At 56.7% G+C, this 23,216-nt stretch overlaps 1 protein-coding gene across 1 annotated transcript; it reads right to left on the bottom strand.

Annotated features, from left to right (window-relative positions):
• Positions 1 to 1,167: 1,167 nt before the first annotated feature.
• LOC102029238 (transmembrane protein 189) lies at positions 1,168 to 22,958 on the bottom strand. Its single transcript, XM_005392318.2, has 6 exons — positions 22,736 to 22,958; positions 15,939 to 16,058; positions 6,692 to 6,783; positions 5,182 to 5,326; positions 3,513 to 3,725; positions 1,168 to 2,201 (listed from the first exon to the last, which is right to left on the bottom strand). Exons 1-6 carry the CDS (start codon positions 22,857 to 22,859, stop codon positions 2,080 to 2,082), a joined length of 816 nt encoding a protein of 271 aa, XP_005392375.1. The 5' UTR covers positions 22,860 to 22,958; the 3' UTR covers positions 1,168 to 2,079.
• Positions 22,959 to 23,216: the final 258 nt, after the last annotated feature.

The raw sequence follows: 23,216 nt of genomic DNA, 5'->3' as shown, positions 1-23,216 counted from the left end.
GCTGAGGTTTTTGGTCAGCTCTAGGGAACAGGCACAGGTCAGCAGGGCCTGAGACAGGAAGCCAATTTCTGCAGCCCGGAGGCTGTGCATCACGTCCCGCTGGAATGTGGCTGCCCGCTGCAGCCATCAGAGACTATTTTGTAGTTCCACCTTAATTTTCTTCTTGGAAGCTCCCTCCTGTTGTTTGGGGAGGGCCAATCCCACCCTTACAACCAGAGGACCTGTTTTAGCCCTGGCCAATCAAAACAGTTCATCCTCCTTGGTCAAGGTGATTGGTTCAGGAGCAGACACGTGATCCGTTCCAGGCCAATGAAAGCCTGCCCTGGGGCTTTCACTGCAACCACCAGGAGGAGTACTACTGAGGGTGGCGAACTTAAGCAATGTCAAGTCTCAACTCGGAAAAACCGAGCAGAGACAAAGTTCTGATGAATGATATGAACCCCTGGGTCCTGCCAAACCCGAAGTCAGAACCACCTGTGGACTTTTCTGTCTTATAGGCTGACCTCAAACTCATGACAACCTTCCAGCCTCAGGCTCCTGAGTGCTGGGATTACAGGAGTGCACCACCACGACGGGGTGATTCAGTCACTTTATCTACTAATTTCTGCCATAAAGTTTCCTGTCACTTGGAGCTGACATATTCTAATACCTCTTTCCTCAGTAACAAGTCTACTGGTGGGCAAAGTTGAAGGAAAATGGTTATGGGTCATGTTTTCAAAAAATAAACCTTGTATCTGTGACTGCTCCAGAGTTTTCTCATTTCCGTTTCTAACACTAACAGGCTTGCTTTTCTTCTTAATAATACCGTAGACGCCAGGCCAGACTACTGTTCCGGTGTGGTTCTGTCCTGCTTGGCTTTCTTCACACATCACCACACGCATCTCCGCACGCATTTATGATGCTTACGGTCTCCTTTCTCAGTTGGTCATTTCCACCAGGCACGTCCTGGTGCCCCAGTGTCCAAACCTGAGCCCAGCACACACTAGGTGCTCTGGGAATTCAACTCAGGTCTTCTCCCAAAGTGCCTGGAGCACATGTCAGTATCAATTCTGTCTCAGGTGACAGGTGACACCAGCTGGGGGACCTGGAAATGGGGTGGGGAGACCCTCACCTCTTGGCTCTTTGCCCCCCTGCCCCAGCCACCCAGGAACCACAAGGCAGCCAAGCTGAAGTAGACTCTTGGTGCTTTGTTATAAATATATTACGTACATCCAAAACATGACATTAAAATATTACTCCGTGTTACAGAAAAGATATTAAGGCTTTCTATTATTTACATTAAACAAGCAAGCACCTTTAAAAAAAAACCAAAAAATTAAAAAAGTCCCACTCTTCCTCCTCTGACACATGTTGGCTAGAAGGGACACAGTGTCCCCTTCCCAAATGACCAAGACTTCTCGCAAGCGCTGTGCCTTGCAGAGAGGTCCCCTGCGGAAATGTCAGGTCTGCTGGAATACATGGGCAGGTGGAGGCGGGGTGAGGAGGGAGTGTTGAGACTCGGGCGGGGGTCCCAGCCTCTTCCGGCTGGCTGCCCTCAGACCCTGGCTGAGTGCTGCCATCCTCGGCGGAGACGCCAGGCCACAGGTGGTGGCTGCAGCTGTCCACCCATGCAGACTTCCATGATCGGTTTGCAGGGCCACGGCAGGACAAGGGTCTGGGGACACTTGTGTGTCCCAGGGACTCCCCAGACCTCTGGGGCCAGAGAAGGAAGGACAGAGAGAGGTGATTTGGTGGCCCCAAAGCCAGCCACACTGAAGGGCCGCCCGGGGCGGGGCAGGGAGTGTGGTGGGTGGTGGCCTCTGCCCGCAGGCCGGCCAGCAGGGCAGGCTCCCTCTTGTGCAGTCAGGTAGGCAGGCGGAGCAGCTCGGGAGGGGCCGAGGAAAGAAAATAAAAAGAGGAAATGAAAAAATCAGTGGCTCAAGTATTCTGTGTCCCAAGGGGTAGGCTGGGGGTGCCCAGGCCCAGTCCAGGAGTTGGCCCCTCCGCCTGGAGAGGTCAGCTCAAGCAGGCTGGGATTTGGCAGATGGCTTCGGTTTGGGGGCTGGGGAGGTTGGCAACCAGGCAGCAGGCTGGGCGAGACTACTTGATCTTCTGGGCCCACTTCATGTCGTCCGCCCGGGGCTTCTCGCCCGTCAGGCCCTGGATGAGGTCCTCCAGGCGCCGCCAGAAGCCCAGCTTCTCCAGCGGGTAGTTGAGCCAGCCTGCGGCAGAAACAGCACAGCGGCGGGCGTGAGCGCGGGCAGCCGTGCAGGGGAGTGGGTGGTTGGGAGAGGCTACAGGCGGCAGGGGGCCGGACTGACCAGGGCATCCGGGGGGCGGGCGCCCACCCAAGGCCTCGGGCGCTCCGCCAGGCGGCGCCCTCGCTCACTCCCTCCGCAGTGCTCACCCGCCCCGCTGCTGGGAAGCCCTCCTGGACTGCCCGCTGAAGCTGCCTTCCTGTTTACGGCCTTTACCGCAATCTGTGAGCGCTGTCGCTAACTCAACTGTTTCCGGTTTTACGTGGGTTCTTCCCCAACTACAATCAGCGCCAACAGGGACAACACCATGCGACGTTGTCCCATGCGATTTCTGCAGCACCCGAAGAGCGCCTGGCACAGGAAGCGCTCGCTGACTCAGCCATATCCCAGCCTCCCACCCGCTGGGAGGCAGACAGTAACACGGGCTGGGGGAGTCTCTCCTTAGTAGGTGTCGTTAACTCATCTCCTAAACGACCTCAGTCCTAGCCCAAACCTGCCGGCCAAGGAGCGCAGCTTCAGGACGTGCAAAAAATGTCTTGTGGCTCTCTGTCTCCACAAAGATGCACAGCCCCAGCGATGGCAGCAGTAGTTTAGCAAGCAACTACTATGTACCAAACACCGGGCTCCGGGCACCTCGACATTCCCACCACAGCCCCGAGATGGTGGGCTGTGAGAGGGGCACCGAAAGCCAACTTGTGGGGAGCAAAGTGACCAGCACCAAGAGGCTCCCAGGGCACATGTGGGACAGATGGAGGCGGTCCTAGGGTGGCCTGACTTTTTTTTGGAGTACTGGGGATGGAAACCAGGGGTGCTCTGCCACCGAGCTACATCTCCAGCGCCCCCACTGCCTTATTTCTTTTAGAGACAGGATCTCCCTATGCAGTTCAGACTGGCCTTGAGCTCACTTTGTAGCCCAGGCTGGTCTCGAACTGGCAACAATCCTCCTGCCTCAGCCTCCCAAGTGCTGGGATCATAGGTGTGCTGCCACCAGCCTGGCTTCCAGCCCTTTTTAGTTTGTTTTACTTTTTGTTTTTGTAAGACAGTCTTGCTATGTAATTCATGGTGGCCTTAAAATCACTATGTAGCCCAGGCTGGCCTTAAATTCAGAGATCCTTCTGCCTCAGCCTCCAAGTAGGTGGGACCCAGCTTGGATGTATGTTCTGAGAACATCCTGGGAGGGCCAGCACTGCATGACTTCCCACTGTGACCTCTGACCCTGCCGATGGCCCTGCACTGGAGTTGGGGGGGGCCCAGTCCATGCCACCAGCGCCACACCTGTGGTGATGCAGAAGTAGGTCTCATGGGGCGAGACGTGGTGGATGCGGTGGTGTTTACGTGGCAGGATGATATGCCAGTCCTGCAGGAGGGTGACCCAGCGTGGCAGCCCGAAGTACGTGTGTGACCACTTGTGGATCTGGTTGGTGAAGGTGCCAAAGATGATCAGGCAGAAGACGAAGCACTCCCAGGGGTACAGCTGCTCCAGGGCTTCTGCAGGGGGCATGGGGGACCCACAGAGCGGTCACACGGGGCAGGGCCCTCCCCCCAGGCCTGGGCAGTGCTGAGATAGCACCCTGTCTTCCTCCCTGCCCACCCAGCAGCCAACGATGGAGGGGCACGGGCAATGGCTCAGAATGGAGTGCTGCTGTCAGCGGGCCTTTAACTTACTACGTAGCCCAGGCTGGCCTCAAACTTGCAGCAATCTTCCTGCCTCAGCCTCCTGGGTGTTGGGATTACAGGTGTGTGCCACAATACCTGGCTATGAATTGCAGTCTCTTCATTGTGAAGTGGGAATGAGGGTTTTCCCAGGTTCCTGGGAAACTGTTAACCTGCACGTGATTTGCCCAGGGAGTCTCAGCCTGATCCCACGGGATGCTGCGGGGTGTCACCAGCTCTTGAGCTGGCCCAGCCAGAGGCCGGCCCTGTGCTCAGACTTATCCCAAGGGCCGAGGCAGGACCACCTCAGCGGGGCAGTGCGGGAGGGGAGGATGGAGGGCATTCCTGCCCGGCCCTGTGCTCACTGGCTGGACTGGCGTGCAGAGGAAAAGCCCCTCCCCAAACAGGCAGCACCAAGGCCTGAGTACATGACTTTTTTTTTTTGGCAATGCCGGGATGGAAGCCTTGGCCTTGTATACACTGAGCAAGCGCTCTATGCCCAGCCCAGCCTGTGCCCCTTCTCCCCAGGGTGGCCAAAGAATGCAAAGGAACACAGTGGGTCGGGGGCAGAGCGCAGGGATTAGCGAGGATTGTGGTCAACTGGGGCACATGTGTCCTTTAGAGAGGTGGCTGCAGTTTGGTTCCAGCTTAGTGAAGCCAGGAGGGGACAAGGACCCAGATGGCCCAGGCCCCTGACAGAGAGGACTGCCGGAGAGCAGGCAGGAACCCAGGTCTTTACGGCAACTAGCCTGTCCCCCGGCTGTGAGGCACTGGGGACTGAACCTGGGACCTTTGCACTAAGCTACATCCCCAGCCCTTTCGAGACAGGGTCTCACTAAGTTGCTTGTTCTTTTTTTTTGTACCGGGAATCAAACTTGGGACCTTGCGCTTACCAGGCAGGCGCCTGTGCTGCTGAGCTAGATCCCCGGCCCACTAAGCTGCTCACACTGGGTTCGAACTTGAGATTCTCCTGTCTCACTCTCCTAGAGTGAAATACCCCAATTTCAAGTGAAGATGATGGCAGAGAAGATTTCAAATCACTACGAGCAGGGCTGGGTGTAGTGGCGCACAGCTGTAATCCTAGCAGTTGGGAGGCTGAGGCAGGAGGATTGCTGCGAATTGGAGGCCAGCCTGAGCTACACGATGAGCTCAAGGGCAGCCTGATCTCAAAAATCAAAAACCAAATAAACAATCATTATGAGCAGCGCGGCACACGCCTCAAGCCCCAGAAGCCTCCTGGGGAGCCTGTCCCTGACGCCCCTGCGGGCACCCCCCCAGCGACTGGCCTTACCTGTGCTCTGGGTGCAGAACTTGTAGGCCATGTTCAGCAGTGGCAGCAGCGTCACCAAGCAGTTGTCACCGTTGGTCTCGATGAAGTCGTGCCGTGTGATGGCTGTGGGGTCAATGTGGTGCTCCCGGAAGGGGCGGATGAACGCCTGCAGCGGGGTGGGCACCGCTGACCAGTCAGCTGTGGTGCCCGGTACTCTCTGGCCCGAACCACACCCAGCTTGGGCCCGCCGCCCTGCCCGGAGTCCTGGGTCACAGATGCTGCCCCCCTACCCCCAGGGCCTCTGCTTGCCCTTCAGGTTCAAGGTCTAGCAACTGCGGCGGAGAGGGGATGAAATGACCGTGGCAGGGACCTCTGCAGCCCCTGTGGGCCTCAGTCTCCCTATTTGTGCTACAAGGTTTGTAGACAGCTTCCTCCCTACCTCTCCACCCCGAGACACTTGAAGGACCCTGTGGTAACACACAGGACCACCCTGGTGCCTCCATCTAAGTCCTCCTTGGGGAACTGCCTGCTTCCCCTCTCCTGGTACCAGCTGAACTGACAGGGTGCAGGACAGGAAAGTGGAGAAAGAGATGGACAGGTACAGCCCGAGAAGGACAGCTGATGGGTCGACCCTCTGGGCCCCCTATGCCTTCATTTCGCTTACCCTGAGATTGTCAGTTATGTGAATTAGAAACCTTGTTTGAGTAGAACAGTTTGTATTAGTTTTTTTTCACAACTAAAATATAAAAAGTCTGATAAGAAGATAAAATCCAAGGTAGTACTTGGGAGGCTGAGGCAGGAGGATTGCTGTGAGTTCAAGGCCAGCCTTAATTACATAGTGAGACCCTGTCTCAAAAAACAAGATAAAAATCCAATTAAAGTCCAGGTATGGCCGGGTGTGATGGCACACACCTGTAATCCCAGCACTCGGGGCCGAGGCAGGAGGATTGTTGCGAGTTCAAGGCCAGCCTGGGCTACAAAGTGAGCCCAAGACCAACCTGAACTGCATAGTGAGACTCTGTCTCAAAAAGACACACACACACACACACACACACACACACACACACACACATCCAGGTGTGGTGGCCCATGCCTGTAATCCCAGCACCCTGGAAGGCTGAGGCAGGAAGATCACAAGTTTGAGTCCTGCCTAAGTAATGAAGCAAAATTATTTGGAAATTAAAGAAAAAAAGGAGGAAAAAAAAAAAAAAAGGCTAGGGCGATAGCTCTATGCAAAGGCCCTGGGTTCAGTCCCCATCAGTGAAAATATCCAATGAAAACAAACAGCCATAGGAGGGAAGAGGAGGAAGAGAGATGTGGCCGTTAAGTTGAAGGCAGGCACTTGTCAAAGCTCTGCGACCTCCCATGCCTGCTGCTTTTGTGCCCATCAATCCCAGGGGATTCTTGCTCTGGTCTGGAGGACAGATGCGAAGGACAGGCTAGAATAACAGCGCCCACCTTTCAGACAGGCAAACTGAGGCTTAGAAAAGAAAGGAAACTCACCCAAGGCCATGCAGCCTGACATACGCACCTTCCCCACGATGGGCAGCTCCACGGAGCCCCACGTGTCGGCCCCCCAGTGCACCAGGCCGGACAGGAAGTCGGCAATGAGAGCGCCTGTGACTGAGGACAGACAGGAAGGAGGTGAGCCTGGGGCAGGGGACGTGCGGGGACCGCCCCTGCGCCCTCGCTCCAGCAGGTCCTCAGTCACTCACTCGGGCCGCGCGCTCCTTTGCTGGGTGAGGAAGGAGTCCCTCCCCTGCTTGAGAGGGTCCCTCCTGTGGAGGAAGCCTTCACCTCAGCCCCTGGCGTCCTCTGTCCCGTCCTGTCCTGTCCCCTCCCACGGGAGGCCTCTGCTCCAGGCCAGCCCCCACCTGGCCCTGGAGAAAAATGTCCCTCGGGACTTGGTGTTAACCCCACCCACAGGTCACTTAGCTGCCAGCAACCCTTTCCTTGTCTTCATCCGCAATCTGCTCAGAATCCAGTGAGGTCTCAGGCAGAGGCTCAGCGCTATTCATGCGCTGGAGGGCTCCATGCAACACAGAGGTTAAGTGCGGTTACATCAGGACGCTAAATCCAGCTCCATCACACTTGCTGTGTGACACTGAACATGCTACCTAACGTCTCTGTGCCCTGGGTTCTGCTTGTAAAGCAGGAATGATGACGATTACAAAAAACATAGAGCAGGACATAAAACTAACATTAAAATAGCCCGATGTGGTGGCACAGGCCTGTAACTCCAGCATTTGGGAGGCTGAGGCAGGAGGATCACTGTGAGTCAGAGGCCAGCCTAGGCTACGTAGTGAGTTCAAGGCCAGCCTGAACTACATAGCAAGACCCTATCTCAAACTAACCAACCAACAAACAAAAACAAAACAAACTTTCTTTGTTCATGGTTCAGCAGAATTATTTTGCTTTGCTTTTTGGAACAGGGTCTCATTATGTAATCCAGGTTGGCTTTGATCTCAAGGTGATCCTCCTGCTTCAGCCTCCCAAGTGCTGGTATTACAGGTGTGTGCCAGCATACCCAGCTAGAAAGAATAGTGTTTAAATGGTCATAGTACCCAAAGTGATCTACAGGTTCAAGGCAATCCCAGTGACTTCTTCACAGAACTAGAAAACACAATCCTAAAATTCACATGGAAAGACAAAAGACCCAGAATAGCCAAAGCAATTCTAAGCAGAAAGAGCAAGGCTGGTGACATCACAATACTCAATTTCAATTATACTACAAAACCACAGAGACGAAAACAGCATGGTCCTGGCCCAAAAAATGGACACAGACCAACAGACTAGAATGCAGGACACTGAAACAATTCCACACAACTGCAGCCATCTGATTCTTGACAAAAAAAAATATTGGACAAAAGACAGCTTCTTTAACGAATGGTGCTGGGAAAACTGGACAGCCACTTACAGAAGACTGAAACTAGACCCCTGTCTCCCGTCAAAAATAATCAGTTCAAAGTGGATCAAAGACCTTGGTATATGACCTGAAAGTCTGAAACTGCTGTGAGATAACAGCGGGGAACCACCTGGAGCCACTGGCACGGGCAGACTTCCTGAACAGGACGCCAACAGCACGGCAAGTAACAGTAGCAATCAACAAACAGGACTAAATTAAAAAGTTCCCACAGAGCAAAGGAAACAGCCACCAGAGTAAAGAGAATGGGAAAAAATCTTTTCCAGACACTTCTGACCAACAATGAATATCAAGAATATACAAAGATCTCAAAATACTTAACACCAGCCTGGCACATCTGTAATCCCAGCATTCTTGGGAGGCTGAGGCAGGAGGATCACTAGTTGGAGCCCCTCCTGATCCATTTATAAGATCCTGTCTCAAAATAAAAAAAATGGGCTGGGGATATAGTTTGGTGACATAGTGCCTGCCTGGCAAGTGCGAGGTCCTGATTTTGAGTCCCAGTACCCACACAAAAAAATTAAAAAATTTTAAATATTAAAAAATAAAAAAAATGTGTTGGGGATGTACATAGCTCAGTGTGAGAACTCTGGTTCAACCCCCCAGTATCAAAAACAAAACAAAACATACCAACAAATACCTTTAACACCAAAAATCAAATAGCCCAATCAATAAATGAGCAAATGAATTAAATGGACACTTCTCAAAAGAGCAAAAATAGCCAGTAAGTATTTGCGCAAATGTTTAACATTTCTAGGCCTTAGTGAAATGCAAATCAAAAGCTGCACTGAGCTGGGTGTGGTGGTGCCTGCCTGTAATCCCAGCACTAGGGAGGCTGAGGCAGGAGGATCACGAGCTTGAGGTAGAAGGGAATGGGGGATGGACAGGAGCAAATACATCGCACGTGCTGAAACCCAAACTCTGTAAAATTTGTAAACACTAAGGAAAATCTGTTTCTATAAAAAGAACTGTGGGGCAGGAGCCGGGGATATAGCTCAGAGGCACAAGTGTCTGCCTGGCAAGCGCAAGGTCCTGAGTTCGATTCCTGGTACAAAAAAAAAAAAAAAAAAAAAAGAACTGTGGGGCTACCAGCTGCCGAGCGCTTTCTCAGCACCAGGCACAACTGCTTTACCCACGGAAGTGAGAGTGTCCTCTTCGCCTTGGACAGAAGCTGGCTGTACCTCATTCCCACGTCGCTGGCTGCAGGGAATCGGGCACGTCACACACTGTGCCAGCAGGGCCGAGCTACCAGGCTGCCTGGAGACCGAATCTAACACAGTGGGATGTCCCACTGCCACCCATGGGGAAACTGAGGCTGAGTGGCCAACAGCCCTAGAACCGTGCCACCCCTCCCCCTCCCTCACTGCGGCCGCTGCCCCAGCCCCCGCCCCCCAGCCTTCCATGTCCTCGGTCTGGTCCTGGTTGGCATTTGCTGTTCCCAGACCCTGCCCCGTGCGCACCCTCACGTCCTGCAGGGCTTTGTGTGTCCTCCCTGGCACCAGCACTTCCTACGCCAGACTTCTTTTTCCTTGTTTACTGTCTCCCACACCACAAGAACGTCAGTTCCACGAGGGCCTGGATTTGTTTATGGCTGCGTCCTGGTTGCCAGCATGTATCAGAGTTCAATGAAGTACAAAGAACAGCTGGGCGTGGTGGCTCACACCCGTAATCTCAGCACTCTGGGAAGCTGAGGCAGGAGGATCACAAGTTTGAGCCCAGTCTGGTCAATTTAGATGCTGTCTCAAAACAAAACATAAGGGCCGGGGATATATCTCCGTGTTACAGTGCCCACCTGGCAAGTGTGAAAGTCCTGAGTTGGATTCTGATACAAAAAAAACCAAAAACCCAGAGCCAGGCGTGGTGTGGCACATGTCTGTAATCCCAGCACTCAGGAGGCCGAGGCAGGAGGATCATTGCAAGTTCAAGGCTAGCCTGGGCTACAAGCACTCAGGAGGCTGAGGCAGGAGGATCATTGCAAGTTCAAGGCCAGCCTGGGATACAAAGTGAGTTCAAGACCAGCCTGAACTGCATAATGAGATCCTGTCTCAAGAAGACAAAAAACAAAAAAATAAAAAAAACCAACCATAAAAGAAGGGATGGAGGATGCTGCTTGGCGAAAGACCCTGGGTGCAAGTCCAATTACAGTAAGTGAATGAGTGAATGAATGAATGCACAATGCCCCCCCCCAACCAAAAAAAGACTAAACACTTGGCAGAGCTGGGCCTGGTGGTGCACACCTGTAATCCTAGCACTTGGGAGGCTGAGGCAGGAGGGTCACTGTAGTTCCAGACCAGGACTTAAATGTGTGCTGCACTCAAGCCCAAAGATACCGACACCCTGCTCACCACCTCTGGTGGGCGGAGGGCAGAAGACACTCACAGTCCTGTGGCCGGGGCAAGCTACTCCCCAGGCTCAGCTGCCCTGTGGGCTCACTGCCTGCGTGCTGCTGGGGCCTTAAGCTGCTTGGTGACACAGGACTAGGGCCTTGGGGCACTGTGGAGGCTGTGGGGAGCCCTGGACACCGCCCTGGAGAGTGGAGCTGATGAGCCAGGGGACAGGCATGAATATGGGGCACTGGAGGCTCCCCGAGGCCGTGAGGCGCAGCTGAAGCCCCCCAGGCCTGAGTGTGGGTGGGGTGGGGTAGGGTGACAGCTTCGGGCCGCTGCCTCGTGATTCGGGGGAGGGAACGCGGCTGCGCCTCCCGGCATGCAGAAGCCTGGGCAGTCACTCAGGACGGGTCGGGAGCGAGCGAGGGAGGCGATGACAGCAGCATTTTCTGGGTGTGGTGTCGCACACCATCATCCCAGTCCTCTGCGGAGCTGAGGCAGGAGGATGGTAAGTCTGAGCCCAGCCTGGGGAGCCTAGTGAGACCCTGTCTCCAAATGAAGAGAAAAAGCGCTGGGGATGAAGCTCAGTGCAATGGCCCTGGGCTCAACTCCCAGTAACACACGCACGCACGCGCGCGCACACGCGCGCACACACACACACACACACACACACACACACAGGTTTGTTCTTGCTGCTTCTCTGCACTCTGCCCACCAAATCCATGCTCCACTCCCCTCAGGGTGCAGGGTCCCGCTCCCCCACCCCCGCTTGCCTGTGTTCTCAAAGCTGGTCACCACTGGAGGGGGCTTTGCTATCAACTTCTCAGACAAGGAAAGAGGTGCAGAGAAGGCAAACCACCATCCCAGGTCACAGGGCCGCGAAGTGGCAGCCTTGGGACAGGCCAGGGAGGTTCACGGCCGATGGCACCCCTCCAACCCATGAACTGTGCCCCTGCAGGCCGGGTGCTGCTGGAGCTCCCACTGCAGACGGCCCGCTGTAGACACGCGGCCTCTGCCAGGAGGGATAAGCAGCCATTGGCAAAAGCCACGGTGGAGCCAGACAAGAGTTCTGGGCCACATCTGTCCACACTATATCGCTGTGTGGCCTTGGACAAACTCCTTGCCTGCTCTGGGCTTTGGCCTCTTCATTTGCAGAACGATGGAAGCTGAGGTATCTTGATTTTGCCTGTTCTATGGGTGCACCAGCAGCAGTTCACCCTTTTTGGTGCTGAGTAGTACTCCACCCACTGTGTGGTGGAAATAACAGATCGCCCCTCTGGCTCTCGTTAGACATTTGGGTCGTGCTGCTTTGAACATTCAGGTTCAAAACTGAGTATGAACAGACACCCTCATTCCCTGGGTGAAGAAGTTAGACACTTTTTTTTTTGTCTTTTTGACATAGGGTCTTGCTATGCAGTTCAAGCTGGCCTTGAGCTCACTTCCTAGCACAGGGTGATCTTGAACTCGCAATAACCCTCCTGCCTCAGCCTCCCAAGTGCTGGGATTACAGGCCACCATGCCCCTGCATTGATGCTTTGTTTTTAACCTCCGAGGCTCTGGACCAGCACCTCAGATGTCTCATCTCCTGTAATCCCTGAAGTGCACACGGGCCAGGCGGTTACGCAGCTTATCTCCTTAATCCGCCTACGCACTTAATCCTCAAGGATGATGAGGATGATGACAAGAAAATCAATTCCAGTGATAACGGCTGACACACAGGAAGCAGGGCGAGTCAGACAGCCGCTGGGGGTTTGCCCTGCCTCCCAATCTGTAAGATTAGCTTCGCAGGGACTTCTTTGCTAGGACACTTGGAGGGGGACAGCATGACATTATAGCAGAGACGCCCAACAAGGGCCACTTGGGCCAGCGATCACGGCCACATTACAGCAGCAAGTCCTGCTGAACGCAGCCCCACTGCCTGACGACACACAGTGCCGGCCACACCAGCTACTCACGGGAAACACCGGCAAACCCAGCCGAGGGCCACGCTGTGAAACACCTGACCGTTCTCAAAACCATCAAGGTTCCAAACCAGCAAAAAGGCCCAGGAGACTGTCACGGCCCAAAGAGCCCGAGTTAGTGGAACGCCAGATGGGATCCTGGATCAGGAAAAGGACACCAAGGTCAGCTAAGGTAACGCAGGGAACCAGGGACTCACAGCGCGCTGCCGGGTGCACTGCAACAACGAGCTGCTATTGTAAGATGTTAAGACGGGCGTGGCCCCTGGCGCTGCGCTTGTCCAGCGCGCGCGAAGCCCTGGGTTCCCTCCTCAGCACTGCTGTGCACACCCGTGCACGTCACATGGGACAGCGGGCGAGGGGGAGCACGGGCGGCTGGGGCTGTGTACCACCTGCTCAGCTGCTCTGCAAATCGTAAACTGCAAAGACAAAGGCTACTCAAAAAAAGCACAAGCTCTCTCCCTGCGTCCTCAGTCTGGGACCCCACCAGAGGCTCGCAGAGAAGGACGGCCCAACGTCATGGGCCAGTGGGGGCAGCCAAGGTCACGCACAGGGACATGTCCTCCCTGACCAACAGAAGCCACACGGTGAACGTGGGTGACCTGCTGTGCCCGTGCATCCCCTCTCGGAGCCTCAGTCTTGTCGGCTGTTTAGTGACCTGCCCCTGCTTTCCGGGGCACTGCGCCCCGGCCAGACGGCAGGCTCAGCCCGGCAGGGAGGAGCTGCGGCGCGTTCCCTCAGGAGCTCTGGCTCCGGGCGCCTGCCCGCCCTCGAGGCTGCACCAGAACGGGGGCGGGCCAGCAGGGCAGCACACAGAAGCCGCTTTGTCCCGGCTCTAGCTGAGGGCCAGCTCACCCCGGGGTGGCATCGGCCTAGTCAGCACTCTTCCCTGCAAACACAGAGATGGGGAAGGGGACCAGGACTTGAGACTGTCCCGGGGCCCCACAGGCCACCTGCTGGGACTTCTCCACCCCTACCGGAACTCAGAGGCCAGCTCTGGAGGTGGACAGTGTGGTGCCGGGGGATGCAGCGGACACGGCTGAGGGGGTGCCAGGCCCCAGGCAGGGCCTTCTTCACGCTGTCAGCTCAGGATCAAACCTAGCCTGTTACCTTTGACCCAAGCCGTGCGACCTCCCTGCTGACCTCTGAACTTTCAACTGTGTCCTGTACCCTGGAATACCTTCCTCTAGGGTGCCTCCAGAAGACCCCCGCCTCCTCAGGGTCACCCTCAGGCCCACACTCTCACTCTGCCGTCTCCAGGGCAGCATGCACCCACTCTGTCATGCGACAGGGTCCTTGTCAAGGTCATAGACGACCTTCATTGGCCAGCCCTGCAGTCCCTTCGCTCTCCACCTTGCCGGTGCTCACGGCTGATCCCCAAGACTCCACAAGCTCTCTGGGCACTGGTTCCTCCCCGGCAGCGTGGAGGCGCACTCAGATGGGGGCAGCCAGCACCCCCTGGGCTCCCGCCCCATCTCCACGCGGGGCTTCCACGCCCTGCACCTCACAATGCCTCCACAGGCCTGTGTGTCTCTCCTCCTCCGTCACCAGCACCCATCCCTCCTGCAGCCCAGGCCATTCCTCCCCTCGCCCACACAGCGCATCTGACACTGGCACCGTCTCCACCCACCTGGACAGCACCTCACCTCCTCCCTCCCCTGCCTAACCCTTCCGTCCTCCAATGTCACCTCCTTGCACTAATAGCTTCTCGTGGCCCCTAGAATAAAACCTGCAGCTCTGACCACGGCCCTCACCACCCCACACCACCCGTCCCCACCGCCTCTGAGCTGCCACCAACCTCCTTTCCTCTGATCAACGCTTTCTAGCCACACAGGCCTCTGCATTGCCCCGCCAGCCTCAAGTCCTTTGCACTGGCTGTTTCTGCTGGCTGGACCGCCCACCCCAGGACACCTGCACGGCCTCGTCTCGCCTCCTTCAGGACTCCACACAAACGCCACCCTTCCGGAGAGGCCTCCCCACTAGCCCCGCATCTCCTGTGCTTGTCAGCTCTGCAGCCCAATCGGCCTGGTTTACCGCTTCACACCTCTCATGCTTCTGCTTTTCCCGATTTCCGGGGCCACCTGGGTGCCAGAAGCTCTGGAGGCATGGTGACAGGTAGGGGCAGGCGCCGGTGGCTGGCACAGTGCCCTAACCACCTGCGGATTAACACTCAAATCAGGGCGGCTATTTAAATGGATTCGGGCCTGTGCAAACACCGCTATCAGGCTATTGTGTGCTCTTATCAGCCCCCAGGCGGAGGTTCAGGCAGGGAGCTGGTTACCATGTGGGGCTGCTCCACGGCCGGATGCTTTCAGGCTGGGGCTGGACATTCAGGTCCTAACTAGGGAGGCAGGTGGGGACCTGCCCAGGATGCCCCCTTCCTCCAAGCCAGGGCTCCGATCCTGTAGACCCTGGCCGTGGCCCATAGCAGCCTCTGCCCCCGAGTCCCCTGCAGGCGGTCTCACCCCGGCCAGGAAACCCGTGGTCTGAGAGCTGGAAGTCTGGATTTGTGACCCAGATTCTGCTGCTGCTCACTCAAGGGGCAACGGGGGGTGTCACACGCCCTTCCTGAGAATGATGACTTGGAACCTCCCTCACTAGGCTGCCTCGAAGGACAGGACGTGCCCGGATCAGGGCTTGAAACCAGTAGGAGCTCACAATACCCACCGTCAGCTGCAGCCCTGGGCAGTGGCCTGGGGGGTGGCATCTCCTGGCCAGGTCTGTCATAGGCTGTCCCGCACTGACGCACACCTGCGTCTTGGCCTCACCACAGCCCTCACCGTTAGTGGATGGAAACTGAGGTTCCGGGAGGCAGTGGTGCCCGCTAAGGCAGCGAGCCAGGCAGCGGCAAAGCTGGCGTGGACCCAGGGCTGCCAGGCTGCCTCAGCGCCCCTCGCTGAGGCCCCAAGGGGCAGTGTCTCCTTCTGCCCTGAGTCTGGTGCCCGGGTCAGGGTCCCAGGTGCCCATCCTCGGGGCAGGCAGCAGCCTGGCTCTGCTGGCACAGGCCAGCTTTCCTCTCCCCTCCCCTGGCCAGAGCCCCCAGGATCGCCCTGCCCCTCCCAGCCCGGATGGCTCCATTAGTAGCCTGGGCACTACTGACTCAGGCGGCCAGAGTGTTTTTAATGAGATTGTGGGAGCCGAACGCTTAGGGAGGGCAGGCAGGACCCAGGCCACAGCTGCACCCCAGCTTGGGAGCCCATGACAGGGTGAGCGAATGCCAGGTGACAGGGAGGGGTGCTATGTGGACAGGAAGGGGTCTGGGAGTGCAGCTGGTACGTTAAGATCTATGCCGCACTTCTGGCTGGTGCCTTCTCTGAGCCTCAGTTTCCTCATCCAGAGAAGGATGACAATCTTAGCACCTACCTGCCAGGTGGGGACGGGTGAGGACGGCGCAGGGGAAATGACCTGCATTAGGTGCTGCTACGGAACAGCAGCTCACGTGTGCATTCACTCACTGATCCGTAAGCACCGGGCTCACGTGACAGGAGGGAGGGATGGAGGTGTCCCCCACTGACACGGAGACGCGTGCACACACACAAGCGCACACACAGGTCGAGGGCCGGCACTCACCTACACCCAGGATGACGAGGGGCGTGTGCTCCCAGCGGGCCAGCAGCAGGAGGTGGACCAGGTTGTGGGCGATGAGGCCGAAGCAGAGGACCACAGAACACCACTCCTGGAAGCGCTTGCCTGTGGGGAGAGGGGTGCTGAGCAGGTTCCCCGGGCCGCGGGCTCTGGGATCATCGTGGCACGCCAGCCTCGCGTCACACAGCGAGGAACTGGCTCTGTCTGCCATTCTTTGGCAGACAGAACCTGAACTTTGGTGCCACCCAAGCCCTCTCTGGAGAGGCTGAGAGCTGCAATGAGCTCCTGTTTAACCTGACCAGAAGCCTCAGGCACCAGGGGTCCCCTGTGCCCTTGCAGGTGAGGATGCAGAGGTTCAGAAACTGCCCTCACCTGCACGGATCAGTAGACATGGGGCCTGGGGGATGCTGGCGTTTCTAGGCTTGGCCACTGCCTGGTGCTGCTAGTCAGGACAGAGGCCCACAGAGGCGGAGCTTCTGGTTTTGAAGAGAAGCCAGGCCTCAGGGCTTAGGTGGGAAATCTATTTCAGTGCTGCCGTGGTGGGTGCGTGCGTGCGTGCGTGTGTGCGTGTGTGTGTGTGTGTGTGTGTATGCATATGTGTACGTGTGTGTTGTACTGTGACTGAACCTAGGGCCTTTGCACTGAGCCACTGTATATCCCCAACCTCTTTTCAATGTTTAACAATTTTGAGCCAGGCTCTCGCTAAGTTGCCCGGGCTGGGATGAGCCCTGGGGTGACAGATGGGCGTCACCATGCCTGGCAGCCATGTGTTTTTAACCCACCTGTCGGCTCAGGCAAGCTGACTGACTCCCTGCAGTTTGTTTGAGATGTCAAAACTTTGGGAACAACCCAAGTGCTCATCACCTGGGGATCGGGAAAATCAACTCCGCTCACAGCACCTGTGCAGCGAGGCGGAAGCCCAGCCGCCCTCCGTGTGGACTCGAGAGACGCTTACCGTAACCCAGTAGCGGCAAAGAGCGAAGCGCTGAACTGCAGCCGTTTATGCAGAAAGAAAAACATCTATGTGGTTTTACATTTACTCCCTTTTGAATGTACCAAATCAACACTTTTCTTTTAATTAAAAGTTAAAATTTAAAAAATAAAATGAAATAAAAATGTGGGCTGATAGAACCGTGAATCGGTCCCTGGGTCCCAGGCGGCTGGTCCCAAAGGCATGAGACCCTCCATGATAGTATTATCCTTGTAGTTACTGGTTAACATTCACTAGGCAGTTACTGAGGGCCCGGCATCTGCAAAGGGGGCCCTTTCGCAGATGAGAAAACCGAGGGGCTAAGTGGTCAAGGAGGCGGCCCGTGGCTGCCCAGTTAGCTACAGACTGGGATGTCACGGCCATGGGTCTGGTTCCTAAATCCCTGCTCCCCACTCTCCCTCCAGCCCCTCCATTCCCAGCTACCCTATTGCCCTGGGGACATTCTGGAGGGTGTGGGGACCCAGACCACCTCAAACTGACTGGGCAGCAATTAGCAATGCAAAGCGAGGGGTAGGGCCAAGGCGTGCTGCTCCCTGCCCTTTCAGGCCGCTCCAGCCAGCCATCCACCAGGCCTCCTCCAACCTCGCTGCTCCCCTAGCCCAGCGCCTACTGCTCAGGGCTGCAGCCCTCCGTGAAAGAACATGAACTCCGCAGGGCCCTGGTGCTTGGGTGATCAGTCAAGCCTGTGGAATCAACAAACTCCTAACCACAGTCCTAAAGGAAAACTACCAGGCTACATTCTGGGTGCTCCTCACCAATACACCTTGGAAGGAAGTATTAGGCTCCCCATTTGTTTAGATAGGGAAAATGGGGCAGAGAGAGACAGGAAGAGAAAGAGAGAAGAAAGAGAACAGACAGGTCTGGTACAAGTCACATAATAGCACACTTCTCCTGGCCCATCCTCAACCAGAACCAGGACAGCCAGCTGCCCACCCCCTATCCCATGGGAAGATCAAAGCTCAGAGGCGGAGGGTACACCAGGATCCAGCCCTTTGCCCCTCTTCTATAGCAGAGGACACTACAGACCAAAAAAGACAAGGACCTCAGCAGAAGTTGCACAGCAGCAGAAGCAGGCCTTGAGCTCCTCGTTCCCTGCTCCTCAGCTGGGCCGTTTCCTTTGGGCCATGCAGCCTTCCGGTCCCAGCAGCCCTAGCCTGGCGTCACCCAATCAGGCCCAGTAGGGTCTTCCCCTTTCCGGTTCCTGTTTGTGGCCAGGGCTTAGAAGCAGGAAGCCGCTGGGAGTGGTGGTGCACGCCTGTAATCCCAGCACTCGGGAGCCTGAGGCAGGAGGATTGTTGCAAGTTCGAGGTCAGCCTGGGCTACAAAGTGAGCTCAGGGCCAGCCTGAACTGCACAGAGACCCTGTCTCAAAAAGACACACACACACAAAAAAAAACAAAGAAAAGGACAAGCAGCTTCACAGAGCACCTCAGCTCTACTGGGGCAGTAGAATGGTCTGCACCCTTTACCACACCCTACTGCCTGGGGCCCATCCTCCCCATCCTCCAGAGGGACAAAATAGCCTGGAAAGATGAAGCAACTTGGCCCAAGTTGCTCAGGGGCTATGGGAGTCGTGGCATGGACCATCAGCCTGGCAGGCGGGTGAGGTCAGGTGGTCACTGGGCAATGTGCAGGCTGAGGCTGGGCTGGGCTCGAAGGACAGGGAACCCTGCCTGTTCCCTAGCTGCAGCGCTGGAGCCCGCTGCGCACAGCCTGGCTTGGTGGGCATGGTGATGTGAGCTGATTTACAGCAGTGACCCCCTGCTGGCCTGGGGAAGGGCTGGCGTGTGTGGGTGTGGAGTGGGAGGAGTGGGGTGGTCATGCCAGGGCTCTGCCATCTTGCTTTCTCGGGGCCAGGCCTCCTGCCCTATGTTCTGACACCCGGAACCCCTAACACGCTTCTGTGCCCTCCGGGGCAGAGGCAGCCGCAGCGGGCCAGGGAGATAGACAGCTGGACCCAGGCCCCTTCGCGCTGCATCTACCCTGACAGCCCAGGCCTCTGAGAAGTGGCACAGCCAGGTTCCAGCTGGCACCTCTGGGAAGAGACATCTACCTGAGGCCCTGGCACCAGACCCTTCACAAACCTGGTACTTAGCACAGGGTGGCGCATTGGTAGGAAGCTCAAACCCAGAGTAGAGGGCTGTGTAGGGTGCTCTATGCCCGCTCCCGGGTCCCACAGTGAGGCCCCAACTCCTCACCCAGACACCTGGGGTCCACAGGACGGGCTGCTGTAACCCATGCGGCTCCTGGCCACAAGCCCCACACATGTCTATTCTGCTGACCTGCAGCCCCAGCCCCTCCTGGACACCCCGCCCTGACTGGTCACTTCCACAGGGCAGGTTACAAGTCTGGAACCCAGAATGTTCCGTGTTCCAGTTCTGGGCTGCCCCTAACTGCCATGTGACCTTGGGCGGGTCCTTCTCTGCTGAGCTTCTTGAAATTCCTGACAGAGATGGCCAGGGCGCTCCTCAAGTGCCAGGCACCCAGGTAAACCCAACAGATGTCCCCAACCCCGAGAATCTTCCCAGCTGCTGGGGGTGAGGGCCACCTAGTCCCAGTCAGGACTAGTGCTTGGAAGAACATGTGCCCATGTGTGGGATAGTGAGGAGGCTCAGGGTCTCCGCTTCCTCCTCTGGAAAGTGTAGTCAATGCCAGGTGCACTTGGCATGACGGCAGTGAGAACGAGCAGGTCTGTGTGTTCTGAGAGGAGGTGCCCTGCACAGTCAGTGCTCAATAAAGGCTGCCTAGGCCGCTGCCCTTACTACTGCTGTGAGCTGTCATGGACCCAGCCATGCCTGGCACCAGGAATCTCAAGAGCTCAGTCCCAGAGCTTAGGAAATTCTCTGGTTCTCTGTGCTCTGCAATCATGCCAGGAGTGTGACGACCTCAGGGTCTTTGCACCTGCTGCTTCCCTGGTCTGGATCAACTCTTCCTCAAATATTCTCAAAGCTCCTTCCTTTGCTGTCCCTTCAGGTCTCTGTTCAAATGTCACCTGCTCAGCAGGGCCTGAACAATGTCACCCTCTCCAGAATATTTTCCTTTCCCCCTTTCCTGCTATGTATTTCCTTCTCAGCACTCATCACTACTAAGCAGATGAGACATTTCCCTTATTTGGGGGGTTACTGCTTGTCTCACTAAAATGCCAGCTCTAGTTTTTCGGTGTTGATGCTCTGCCCCTAGAGCCTTCCCCTGGAACTGGAATCCAGGTGCTCAATATATGTTGAGCCTGGTCTCTCCTTTTACTGCCAGTAAGGGTTAATACATTGGTTAATACATTGTATCGATTTCAGAAGTTTAGAAGTTTAACTAAGACTCAGGAGGGAGTCGGGGTCTTTACTCTGTAACATTCTCAATCTCTGCAAGAGGAGGGCACAGAGATGGTGTGGGTGTGTACCCTGCATACAATATAAGGGAGGAAGAGAGGTTTGTTCTCTCTCCCTTTGTGCTCTTGCTGCTTTTGCTGTTTTCTGCTGCCTTGAGCTGCTGCCACCCTGCCTCCCAGCCAGCTGATTATGACTGAAACCCCCACAAACTGAGCTAAACCTTTCTTTCCTTAATTTTGAGCGTCTGGTGTTTTTTCTCTGCAATGAGGAAAACATCACCAAGTTCAGAAAGGGCAGGGCACTTCCCCAAAGCCACACAGCATGGGCACTGAGGCATTCCATGGAAAGCTTATGAACTTAACATTTCGAGGAACCAGTTTAGCCAGTCTTCCCCCTCCCCCTTCCAGGCGAGGAGGAGAGAAGGACTGCTGGTTTGGGGCACCCAGGGGACACTGCAGCCTCAGATTCCCACACGATTACTTGGCAGAAAGAAAGGCACTCAGGAATCCAGAAATGGATAGGGATGAAATTGTGACAGAGGGGTGAGACGGCAGTCCCAGGGGAGGCCCAGACTGCCTAGGAGCAGTTCTGTTGAAAGCAGTCAGGGTTGGGAGGGCGGGCAGACCTGGCCCTGGAAGCAAGGTCTTGACTCCTTGCACTTCCCAGGTGGGGAGTCTGAGGGCTAGGGAGGCATGCATGACAGCTTACTCCAGGCTTACAGCATAGGTGAGGCTACGGGGCTGACCACAAAAGTGCATTCTGTATGCTGGGCACTGCACAAGCAGTGATCCTGTCTCCTTTCCCTAACAACACGAAGGGGCAGACAAACTACGTTGCACTTGGTCTTCAGAGAGGGCAAAATGGAAGCTGCGAAGGGAAGTGGCTCGGCCCAGGTCACACAGCTTCAGAAGTCTGGCCGCTGAAACTCACCCCCCCACCATATATTCAGGGACTGGGTGTTTTGGGTGTGGCTGGAAGAAACCATGGAAACTGCCGGTGTGCCACGCCTATAATCGCACGCCTGTAATCCCAGCACTCAGGAGGCTGAGGCAGGAGGATCATTGTGAGTTCAAGACCAGCCTGGGCTACAAAGTGAGCTCAAGGCCAGCCTGAACTGCACAGCAAGGTCTTGTCTCAAAAAGACAAAACAAAAAACAAAAAACAAAAAAAAACCACGGCAGCACAGACCAGGTACCCAAGCGAGGTTTGCGAAACTGCACCCACAGCCTAGAACTGCAAGCAGGGACAGTCTCTGGTGAGCTAGGACCCAGTGAGGGAAAGCAAACGGCCCAAGGTCATACAGCCACTTGCAGCAGACACTGCATCAAACCTAGATTAAGGGCGTGGGGAAGACGTCAGAATGCTTAACAGACAAACCTACATGTGATGGCAACACCCTAGCAGAGGGACCTCACTCCCAGTCACCTGACCTGGAGTTCTCAAAGGTACTTCCTGAACCGCTGGGGTCACTGGGTCCTGCCGGGGAGTGCAGGGCGGGGAGGAGCACTCTAGGAGATTCCTGAGGCTCTCCTGGGAGTCAGAAACAGGATGGGGGTGACTGCTTGCTAGAGCAAGGCGGTGGGCAAAGCCAGAGGCAGGCAGGGGCAGATCTCCACCTATGGGAAGGAGGCAGAGCTGCACCCAGTCTCTTAAATTGTGATCCTGGGGGCTCTGCACCCTAAATCCTAATGGAGAAGGGCAAGGTATGGATTTGGGGGAGGAGCAAAACTGGAGTTGGGGCCTGTGTATGAAGGAAACCTCAGCTGGGGGGTTTGGAACCCCCCACCGCCCGGAAACCAGGAACGTGGGAGGGAGGGCTGATGCTCCGCCTGAGTGTCCCCAAAGTGGGAGGGAAAAAGATCGCAGTCGGCAGCCACTGAAGCAATAACTAGGATGGGGCTCGGGGGAACAGTGTCCGGCACGCTCTGCAGACTGGGAGCTCCCAAGTTAGGGTTCCCTGAGAGGGAAGCTGACATTCCCAGGTCACTGCAGCCTACGGTCCTGGCGAGCGTGCAGACGGAGCGTTTAGCTGTAATTCCCAATCTGGGAAACCAAGGAGGGGATGCGACTTTAGGGGGTCCGGGACAGCGCTTGTCGTTAAGGAGCTGCCTTGGGTTGGGCCCTAGAGTGAAGGTTCCCAAGTCTAGGGGCGCTCACTGCAGCCCAAGGTGCCCTGCAGGCCAGGGTTCGGATCTCCTAGGGCTGATCGTGGCCCGGAACCCGATAGGGTAGTTCGCCGACTCAGGGAGTGTCTCCACAGCGAGAAAGCCCCGGGGCTGGGATTCCGACACGGGCTTGGAACGGGACTCCCGGGGTGGGGTCCCTGGATCTGGGGTCGCTCCTTGCAAGTTAGAAGCCGAGGCTGGAGCTCCCCATCTGGACCCGAGGCTGGGATTCCAACCCGGGGAGTCAGGGTCGCTGTCCCCAGCCCGGGCTGGTGACTGCAGGCCCAGGGGTCCAAGGTCTTACCTGGTGAGTAGAGCGCGGCCAGCTCGCGGGCCCCGGCGTGCTGCGCGCCCCAGCGCCTGCAATATGCCGCTTCGTCCTCGTCGAGCTCCGGATGCTGGCCCGGCCCGTCTTCGGCGCCCGCCATGGCCACTGGCCCAGCCTGCCTGGTGCGCTCTGCCGGGGCTGTACGGCCGCGGAACCGCGGCGAGATCACGCCGCCCAATGACTGCCCAGCGCCGGGCGCGGCGGCGGAGCGGGCGGGGGCTTCGCCAGGCTGCGCGTCACAGCCAATCGGATCCCGCGCTGGAGCGCAGCGGGCCAATCGGTGGCCTCCGAGCCGCAGCCAACCTCGGCGCTGGGGGCGGGGTCGCAGCTGGGCGCAGCTGGGCGCGGAAGCGTGGGGCGGTGGCGCGTCCCTGCCTGCCCTGCTCCGCCTCCAGCCGGCCCGGCTCCAGCCTCTGGGGATCCGCTGTGCGTCGCTGCCCACCTCCGCCTGGGCGGA

The sequence above is a fragment of the Chinchilla lanigera genome, unplaced genomic scaffold (genome assembly GCF_000276665.1).
Source record: "Chinchilla lanigera isolate Chin_1 unplaced genomic scaffold, ChiLan1.0 scaffold00044, whole genome shotgun sequence".
In the NCBI taxonomy this organism is placed as follows: Eukaryota; Metazoa; Chordata; class Mammalia; order Rodentia; family Chinchillidae; genus Chinchilla; species Chinchilla lanigera.
This window is presented reverse-complemented; position numbering and strand designations above follow the sequence as displayed.